The 10,863-nt window shown below is 44.1% G+C and overlaps 1 protein-coding gene across 1 annotated transcript; it reads left to right on the forward strand.

Annotated features, from left to right (window-relative positions):
• The first annotated feature begins 626 nt into the window (after positions 1–626).
• Positions 627–4,506, forward strand: LOC143291181 (histone H2A.V). Its single transcript, XM_076600903.1, has 5 exons — positions 627–731; positions 893–970; positions 1,094–1,207; positions 3,113–3,242; positions 4,279–4,506. The coding sequence occupies exons 1-5, from the start codon at positions 729–731 to the stop codon at positions 4,338–4,340; spliced, it is 387 nt and encodes a 128-aa protein (XP_076457018.1). The 5' UTR covers positions 627–728; the 3' UTR covers positions 4,341–4,506.
• The last annotated feature ends 6,357 nt before the right edge of the window (positions 4,507–10,863 follow it).

Raw genomic sequence — 10,863 nt, forward strand, 5'->3', positions numbered from 1 at the left:
GTTTTGCTTGATCCTCTTTTTTTCTTTCTTTCTTTTTTTCCTTTCTTTTTTTTTTTCTTTTTTTTTCTTTTTCTTTCCTTTTTTCTTTAGTTTTTTTTTAGTTCTCTCTTTTTTATGGTACGACTGAGAAAGATGTACGGTAGTTCCAGCCAGCCGGTGAGTATGGCCATCCATATTTTCTAACCGTGAGTTTAAGGGAATAATTTTCTTTTCTTTTTTTAACAAAGAGAAAATCCCGTCAGCAAGACTAAAAAAACTTAAAACAAACAGACAACCAAAAACAGGAATATTTCTTTAATTCAATGTGCTGTGTCGAGTGGAAAAGAGGCGCTTTTTCTTCTTCTTTTTTTTTTTTTTTTTTTTTTTTTTAACCAGATAACACACATGCCGAACGGGAAATAACTCTTCCAATGAAGAAAATTCTCTTAAATGTTGAATTACTTCCCATGACAACTGATTTAAACTCGTGTTTAACAAAAATAAATGTCAGTCGCACTAGGCAAAACTATCGTGATTGTACTGTTCAAACTTGGCAGAGATGTGTTCAGTTATGCAAAGCGATTTCTTTGCTTAAATCTCCATCCAAATGTTGTCACCGTTCAATCAAACCCGGAAGAGGGCGCTTAAAGGCGGGAAAGGATTTGATTGGTCGTCAGTGAGAAACAGACGCGACGGAGCTAGGCAGGACGGTTGAGTTTTAACTGAGAAGAAACGATTAATTCTTTACAATGGTAAATCAGCTAAAATCGCTTTCAAATATATGTCATCTGATATTCTAATATACCGTAGATGCGCAACAAGTATTGTTGTTTTCCTCTTAAGTGTTATCCTTCTATATTTATGATTGAACAAGTTTTCTATTTTTATTTATAATGTGTATGTTTACGTGCAGGCCGGTGGCAAAGCGGGGAAGGATTCCGGAAAAGCGAAGGCAAAGGCAGTGTCCCGTTCTGCGCGCGCAGGGCTACAGGTGGGTAACATGATCTTTTTTCCGAAATCTTGCAATTTATGAATGAATTATGAATTGAATAACACCGATTCAGTCGAGACGTCTTGTAAACATGACCTCAAAACCTGTGAATGTGATGTGCAGTTTCCTGTTGGTCGTATCCATCGGCACTTGAAAACGCGAACAACCAGCCATGGTCGTGTTGGTGCTACAGCTGCAGTGTACAGTGCTGCCATCCTTGAGTATTTAACAGCTGAGGTAGGTTTGCAGATTAATGTTTTTGTAAATAGTGTTACACACAGGGTAATTATCAGTATGTGGCATTGTGTGTGCCAGCATATTCGTTGGCGGTTATTTCATCACTCAATTGATTTTTTTTTTTTTTTAATTGCAGTAGTATTGTGAATGAAGTCGGTTACATTTTCTGTTTTGTTTAGACCTCTGCAACACTACAGAAAGTAATAATGTTGAGAATTTTGGTAGATAAAGGAATCAAGTTTTATGGTTTTTGCTCATTCCTGCAGGGAGTTGAGATGTTTTTGTTTCAGAATCAGTATGAACATCTTTGTAACATGTCACTTTCTAGACTGAACAGTAGTTACAAGTTTTCATCTGTGACTGAAAAGGGTAATTTGCACAAGAAGTTTATAGTGAGATGAATTAAAGATTTTGGTATCACAATTAGTATCACTGAAACTGAATTTAGCTTATTTTTCTCTGCAGTGAAATAAGTTACTTTTTTTAAAATTATTTTTCTGTTATTGTTGTGGTTTTATTCTTGCTGTATTTGTTGTATCATCACGCTGTTTTACAGATAGTTTTGACATTGCAAACATCAATAGTCAGAGGACAGCTTTCAATTTGCCTCTTTTTAACTAATTAAAGAATCCATATCTGTCACTGTCAAGTTGTAAAGACAGTTACTTGTTAACAGATTTTGCACAAGTTGCAACACAGAATGTCTTTTTCAGACTTAGGGCGTCATGAATTTAGTCAGATACATCCATATGCATGTACCTTGGATCTGCTAATGCAAAATCTAAAATTGATAATATACATGGAATTTTTTGCAACCTCCCTTGAGTCTTGTGCAGTGATGCAATGAATCTGGTTACACGACTGTATATGAATGAACGTATAAGTGCAAAATCATGAATACAAGTTTAATTTTCAGTCTGTAGTGTCTGGATCTTTTTGTTGGTTTGTCCATTGATCACGCTCTGGTCTTAACCTTGTTTCTGTTAATGTTTTACATTGGTTAGCTTTGGGTCCACACAAAAAAAAGACCGTAGGAGAGGTGTCTGCTTTTCAGTATACTAATTTATTTGCAAGGTGTGTTAATGAAAGACTTATTTTTTCTTTTTAATGTAGGTGCTCATTAACAGGGGTTTTATAAGATCATGTTTATAATTATATTAAAAGTTTATATGATATGTGGCAGAGGAAGGGATCCCTGGGTCGGTGACATGGCTTACAAATGTTTGTTTTAAAAGTGTTCGACTATCTAATATCAGTAATTACAAAGCACTTGGCTTTCTGTTCTTAGTTATTACAAATGTTGTTTTGACATTAAGATTTATACAAAAAGCGCAAAGGTTTATGTAGTATGGTATTGGATTAGTTAGGTTTTGATTCTGCAGTTAAATTTCAGTGTGGTGTGACTGCATATCTGTACATATTTCTTTTCTTATTTTATGATCTGTTGCTTAAAGTCCATGGCCAGTGGGCACAGTTGTATGTCTGTAAAAATATTGCACAAAAGCAATATCCTACAGACTCAAGGAAATTGGACTTGGTAGCCACACACACAATACCAGTTCATTTACACAATCACTTTTCTTCTTTTATGCTTACAACTTAGTATTGCTAACATTACACTGAATGACCAGACTTCTGTTTAAGATGCTTGCACTGTTGGTGAGTAGTTCAGAACACCATTGTATTTGTGTACTAGTACTAATACTGTGTAGGATTGTTGATAATGTATAAAATTATTTTACTTCTATTAAAAGATAAAATACACAGTGCAGAACGTTTGCAGCAAATTTAGAAGTTGATTAATCTTTTCTTTTTAATTATGGGTGCCAGAGATGGACAAACTAATGTTTTCAGTGTTCTAGAGCCATTTTTTTTGTATTGAGGTCGCATGTATGATTTTAACAGGTTCTGGAGTTGGCAGGCAATGCCAGTAAAGATCTGAAGGTAAAACGTATCACGCCTCGTCACCTGCAGCTGGCCATCCGTGGTGATGAGGAGCTTGATTCTCTGATCAAGGCAACTATTGCTGGTGGTGGTAAGTAACCCAATAATGCAGGCTGCGTAGTTTTGGGGTGTTTTTGGGTGTGGGTTTTTTTAGGATTAAAAGATGAAGTCAGGGATTTTCAAGGGGGGCTTATTGCACAAAGAAAATGTTTGGGAGGCGGAAAAGATCAAGTGATTTTTTAGTAAGAGGAACATGTTGCATGGATTAAGTCTGCCCTTTAAAAAAAAAAAGAAAAAAAAAGTGATTATGCATACTAGAACATTGCAGTAGTTTTCATTTTAATTACACATACAATTACTTTATGCGCTTAACACACATTTTGCAGTTTTCACCAGCTGTTCAAGTAGGTTTTATAAGCAGCCTAATATCCATTCCTTGTCTGTCATTAAAAGAAGAAAATTATTGAAGACAGACCACACAGAATTAAACTGAGCATACCATTAACAGGTTTATTGCATACCACGGTTGTTAAGAGGTAATATGGTTTGCTTCTTCATCCGCCATCTTGCCTGGAAATCCATTGGAGTGTTCAGCATGTGATAGTTACTTTTCTTATGAAGTAACAGCAGCAGAATCGGGGGAATATGCAAATTCCAATATTACAACAGATGTTTTTGGCATTTTGCAAAGGGTGGAATTTGTTGTTTTTTAAATTGAAATAATGAAGTCATTTATTTCACACATGACATGTAAAACGTTAGTCCCAGTGACTGTAGATAAGACACTATATGTAGGTATTCATTTTTAACTTGTAATCTAAAATCTGCTGCATCAGTTTTGTATTCATTGATCAAGGTAAATGTTACAAAGAAAAGCCAAAAATTCCACCAAATTTCTAGCAGTGATCAAATACTTCTGACTGTACAATTATTTCAGTGGGTAGGTCAGTTTCAAATCATGCTGTCGTTTCAGCAATGAACAATTCACACATTTGTTGGTGTGTGTGTGTGGGGGGGTGTCTCTCTTTCAGTGATGTTCATTGTTGATTTAATAACTGTCATATACGTCTAGATTTCTTTATCTCTTTGTTTCTATTGGGTGATCAAATTGTCACATTCTATTGCAGGTGTGATCCCTCACATCCACAAGTCTCTGATTGGCAAGAAAGGTTCCCAGAAAGCAGCATAATAACTAGGCATGTGGTCAACTCATCTTCATTGTCTTATCACCAAGAGACTCTTACATGCTCATGCCACACCACTCATCGGTTTATGTATTCACTGTGTATCAATGTGTAGCAGTTTTTATTTTAATTATTTTGTGAATGTCATGGAAGAATAAATGTGGGATTTTATACATTGTGATTTTGTTGTGTTTGTGTGTGAAAGATAATCTGCAGTAATGATTGAGGTGAATTTTCAGTCTTTGCACAGTACGTTTTGCTTTGCTGTTCTTGGTCATGTCAAATCATTCCTGACAATTCCTGTTTGTGTCTTTCAAACTTAACAAAAGACAACCATCAGTATAAATTCAGAATAGAAACTGGTTCTAAAACAGAACTTTAATTACACATACTTAACCGTGAACCACTAGTGCAGACTCCAGTCAAACTACTACCCGCCACAGAACTTTTGTCCTGAACACCATGCCCTCTGACAAGATTATAAGATGCATAATGTATGATAATCCTATGCATTTTTTAGTTATTCCACTTTTAATCTTTGAAAACCCAACTGATCAAGTCATTGTAGCAGTATGTGGGAGCATTGAATGCCCAGATAAAGTCTAGATGTTCCCATGATGGAATGTTGATGGAAATGACCAAAGTTCAGGAGAGGAGTTTCAGTAGCCATGCTGCATCTGTTTGGTCTGCCAGGATGCCTTTACCACCAGTGTAGGCTACCACAGGCACCTGGAGATGTTCTGGGTGGTACTGTGGTGGTGTCCGCTAAAAATAGTTGAAAATTATTTTCAGGTTCAAATATTTCTGTTTAATTACACATACTTAACCATGACCCACTAGTGCAGACTCTGGCAGGGGTCTGACATTCCTGTCCTGTGCAAACTACTATCCACCTATGCCAAGAAAACGAAAGTAGCTACGGACGATAACCTCCCAGAAGTTGGTAACCCCCCCTGGCTAGCACCCTCTTTTTTCTGGCAGCCATCTCGCCTCCTGTTCCTGTGCTCTGCATACGGCTAAGTTTTTTCTTCTATCTGTCTATCAATTCTTTGGCGTCCTTGTTGTTTGTCCAATTATGTCTTCAACCAGGTGGCATAATTATGTGGCTCATTTGGGCGATCGGGCTAAAATTAAGGCACGATCTCGATCGATTCGCAGACACTCTGGGCCCTCTACTTTGGGCTCTCTAAACAATGCCAATCCGCTACCTCCGGTCAGCTCCAGGCCCCCACTGCCTCTGACGTCTCCTCCAGTGACTTCTAGGGGTTCGTTACCCCGCACTCGGGTCAGTGGTGCCATTGATAATATTCTTTTCCATCCGCAAACGGACTCGACGAGATCCGTGTTTTCTCAGTCCTGCCAGTTGGCAGTGAACTCCTCTATCACTTTGCCCATACCCACAGTATCAAAAAAAAAACACCATACACGCTTTGGATCCATAAGCTAGACGGGACCCTATATCGTATATGCAATGCGTCCATGGCGGCAGCCATGACATCAGCTCATGTGCCCCCCACACGACATGCCTCTTCCATCTGGGATCCTATAGCGACCAAGGCGCTTAGGGATGCCCGCCCCATGTGTAGGGAGGAAGGTGGACCACTAGGGGACACGCTTACCCATAGGCTTGCACCCTCCCCCTTGTCCCATGCAGCCAATCCAAGGGGGGCAACTCTTGCTTCGGTGCCCTTTCCTGTCACCGCCGCAGTTATTTCCCTTGCACCGACATCACCCCTCGCCTTCAGTGCAGGTATGTGCACGGCCCCTACAAGCAATGCAATGATGACCCCATCTGCCATACAACCAGTTGCTCCTGTTTCCCACCCACTAATGGCGGATCGGCAAGCTGCTCAACCAGCAACTCATTGTTAACTTGCTGCAACAACTATGCACCACTCTGCTTCCAGGTGCCACACCTACTACTGCTCGTTCTTCTGCTGCAGCAAATCCGCTTCCACCCTCCATGACCACCTCCTAGCAGCCTGATCACGTGCCCAGCACACAGCCTGACCCATCATTCTATGCCATAGAAGAGACATTTTCTGATGGGGACACTGATACAGAGAAACCACCTTTGGAAGATAATCAGCTGGTTTCCTTGCAAGAAGCACTATCCCTCCTAGCTTCCTACACTCCAGATAGGGTGGAGACAATTCATGCACCAGGCACGCCTCTAACCTGTGGTGCTATGGAGATTATGGGCATCCACAAATCCTCCCATGTCCCTCACTATGCTCTTACACAATCGACCATGGTTGTTGAGGCCCTGCAGAACACACTGGCACGCATCAGGGGCCAACCCATCAGCGATGTCCCCTCTGACTCTGTTCCAAATTTTCCAGCTGCAATGGGTCAAGGGAAATTCCTGAAAACTGCCCGGAACCACTTCAAAACCTCCACTTTTAGCTCCGTGCCATATTCCTCAAAAACCACTTCCTTTTTCTCATGAGGACCTCACAGACACATACTTCCATATCCTAATTCACCCCAGGGATCGCAAGTGACTCCACTTCTCATGGGACGGCAAGTCCTTCCAGTTCAGAGCCCTTCCATTTGGCCTTGCGCCAGCCCCCTGGGTCTTCACCAGGGTGGTCAGGGAACTATGCCTAGCCCTCAGGAGCAAGGGCATACACCTGAGGGTCTACCTCGACGACTGGTTGATCCTTGCGGAGAGCAGGGCCCTCTGCCAGCACCACCTGAACCTTGTCAGGAACCAGTGCCAATCACTGGGCTTTCTCATGAATGCAGAAAAATCGGAACTGGAGCCCTCTCAGCAGTTCGAATTCCTGGGTATGGTGATCGATTCGGTATCAATGACTATACGTCCGGCCACGCCTCGCCTCCACAGGCTACACAGTCTCCTCTCAGCCATCACAGGCAACCTCAGCATCTGCAAGGGAACTTGCCTCTCATCTAGGCTTCATGGAGTCCCTCGCTGCACTAGTTCTGCTAGGGAGACTACACAAACATCCATTCCAGCGACACTTCCAGGACAGGTGGTCCCAGTCTTCACAGACACCCGTATACCTCTGGGCACATGGTTCTCACAGTCGACCCAGCGCTGGATGGACATGCAATGGCTCAAGGCCGGGGTTCCAATCTCGAACCCAACACCAGATGCAGAATTGTACACAGATGCCTCCAATATGGGCTGGGGTGCCCACATGGAGAACCACACAGCGTTGGGGACTTGGACCCCGCAACAGCAGTCGTGGCACATCAACAAGCTGGAGCTGGAGGCGGTCTTCCTGGCCCTCCAGCACTTCCTCCCCCACGTCTCGCACAGGTCGATCATGCTGTGCACAGACAACACGACGGTAGCATGCTATCTAAACAAACGGGGGGGTGGGGGGGGGCACACTCACACCAGCTATCCCTGTGTGCGGAGAAGGTCCTCCTCTGGTGTCAAGAGCACAACATCCGCCTGACAGCACGACATGTCCCAGGCAAGCTGAACATTCTCACAGATTACCTCAGCAGATCCCACACCGTACTCCAAACGGAGTGGACCCTGTCACACTCGACACTTAACCGATCTGGGACCTTTGGCACAAACCACATGTGGATCTCTTTGCCACAAGATTCAACTTCCGCATTCCAACCATGATTATCATCGCACCACACTGGCCAGCACAGCCGTGGTTCCCTGACCTGCTCCACCTCACTTGTGTTCCCCCACTCCGCCTTCACATCAGCAGACACTCTCTGATCCAGCCCTGCTAAGCATTCCCCATGGAAACCCAGAGGTCCTCAACCTACACGCCTGGCTACTGTGCGGGAATCTCTGTCAGCACTAGGCGCCTCCGATGACACGGCTGACCTTGTCTGCAGGTCACATCGCAAAGGCACGCAAGGCGTTTACTCTCTACACTGGAACCGCTGGCTCTCCTGGTGCTCAACCCACTCGGTCAATCCCACGCACCCATCCAATATGGATCTCGCCAACTTCCTTGCCTTCCTCTCTCTTCTCCTCCAAAGGCCTCTCTGCCTCCGCAGTACGCATCCACCGCGCTGCAATCAGCTCCACTCTCCAGCAACTGGGCGGGCCCTCTTTCTCAGATGACCCCCTGCTCAAGGCACTGGTCCAAGGGGCCTCCCTCAGTCACGCATATAAATCCCTTCAGACCCCTTCATGGGACCATTTTCTGGTCCTACAATACCTCCGCAAGGCCCCCTTCGAAACCCTTGCTATAGCTCCTTTCAAGCTACTCTCCATGAAGACACTCTTTCTCATCTCACTAGCCTCAGGTAGGCGGTGTAGTGAGGTACATGCCCTCAGTGACATCACACAAGATATAGCCTTTGAGCTGGACGGATCTATCTCACTTAGATTCCTCCCCGAATTTCTTGCCAAAAATCAAACTCCCAGCACACCCTCTCCCATTCTTTTTATCAAACCTCTCTCTTCTATACTGGCCAATGATGACGAGGACAGATTCCTCTGCCCGGTCAGGGCCCTGCGCATATACCTCAAAAGGTCGCGTCCTTTCCGATCGTCCAAATGACGCCTCTTCATTAGCTGGAACCTGGACCATCCACGTGACATTAGCAAGACATCTCTGTCTCGATGGATAGTCAATGCGATTAAAGGCAGGTATGCAGACGCAGGATTGAGACTTGATGCCTCCTCAGCCAGAGCACATGAAGTCAGAGCATGGTCCTCTTCTCTTGCCTTAGCCCACTCAGCATGGCTGCAAGACATGGATGCTGCATACTGGAAAAACCCTGCCACCTTCATCGGACTTCTACCTGAGAGACGTCGCACACCTGCGGGGTGATGGCTCAAGAGGCATCGCTTCTGTGGTACTTGCACAACAGGCCATCGCAGCACACAGTAGAACAGGTGAGCCCTCCACCTTGTCGTGCTATTCTACACTAGTGGGTCACAGTTAAGTGTGTGTAATTAAAAGGAAATTTTCTATCTAAAATTACGTTTAAGTAACATACTTACCGTGACCCAAATTTAAGACCCTCCCGTCCTCCCTGGTTCCTGTTCTCCCTGCACGCTGCGCTGGTTCTGGCATATTATGCCGTCAAAAGAGGGCGCTATCTGGGGGGGCACAGGGGAGGTTACCTACTTCCAGGAGGTGGTCGGCCGTAGCTACTTTCGTTTTCTCCGCATCGGTGAATAGTAGTTTGCACAGGACAGGAATGTCAGACCCCTGCCGGAGTCTGCACAAGTGGGTCACAGTATGTTACTGAAACGTGAGGAAGGTTGTTCCAGATGTGAGGAGCAGCAAAGAAGGAAGAACGTTCACCATAGGTTCTTGTATTGACACGAGGAAGTTTCAAAAGGTAACAGTCAGAGGAAGAGCAGAGTTTTCTTGCGGGAGTTTAAACACTGACAAGGTCAGAAAGATATGTAGGTCCTGCGGAGTGGAAATCAGAATAGCAGAGACACGCAACTTTGTATTTAATTCTCGCTTCAATGGGGAGCCAGTGTAGAGTGCTGAGGTGAGGAGAAATGTGATCAGTATGTGGAACTCTGAGAGCCAGACGGGCAGCATTGTTTTGAAGTTTTTGAATTCGCTGAAGAATATTATGTGGACAGCCTATGATAAGAGAATTACAGTAGTCAATTCCTGACAGCACAAAGCAGAAATAAGAGTTTCAGTAGTTTCAACAGAAAGGTACAGACGGATAGAGTTGATGCGACGAAGTTCACAATTGACTATGCGTATCAGATTTACTACCTGAGCATGCATGCTGAGGTTTGAGTCAAGAATGACTCCAGGGTTCCTTGCCGATTTAGAAAACTGAACTGTGGCATCACCAACACAATAGAGGCAGAAATAGAAGTAGATGTGAACACTGATTCTTGCAGAGGAAATAATCGGCATAGCTTCAGTTTTGTCATCATTCAACTTTAGTTTGTTGAATGTCAGTTTCGTTGAACTGATTATTTCAGTGTCATCACTTGATAGATTAGTCTATGTGTATGTTAGTGGATAGAAATAGAGGTGTGTGTAGGGGGTTGGGTGGGGTGTCAGTGGGGGCAGGGGTCGGAGGGGTGGGGCGTGGCTTAGCTGGACTCAGAAATAGAGGTGTGTGTAGCCGGGTGTTGGGTGTGGTGTCAGTGGGGGCAGGGGTGGGAGGTGAAAGGGAGCGGTGGCTTAGCTGGACTCATCCGTCGCTTCCTTGCCGATTGGCGCTGTGTTCAGTTTCCCGGCATTGCACTGATAAACTTTAGTGTGTATGTGTGTGTTCGAACTGCAGTATTCAGTAAACGGCAGAGGTTTTCACGTTGATTTTTCATTGTTCAGACGGATGAGTCGAACTCCGCGGCTGTTCATCATCTCCCCCGAAACATTTCAGGAACCACAGATCACTGAAATAATCAAGTTAAATCACTGATCCCCACCCGCCGGCTCAGCCTCGGCAGACACAGTTACATATCTGGCGTCAGTGACATCAATAAATTCCTTTCGTGGGGCTCAGCTCTCTCCGCGGACGTTGAGGGCGGGAACTGCAAGTCACTGAGTGGGTGTGACCGGTTTGAACTTACTCAGTGTACTACAGGGATCACGT

The sequence above is a fragment of the Babylonia areolata genome, chromosome 1 (assembly GCF_041734735.1).
Source record: "Babylonia areolata isolate BAREFJ2019XMU chromosome 1, ASM4173473v1, whole genome shotgun sequence".
Classification (NCBI taxonomy): Eukaryota; Metazoa; Mollusca; class Gastropoda; order Neogastropoda; family Buccinidae; genus Babylonia; species Babylonia areolata.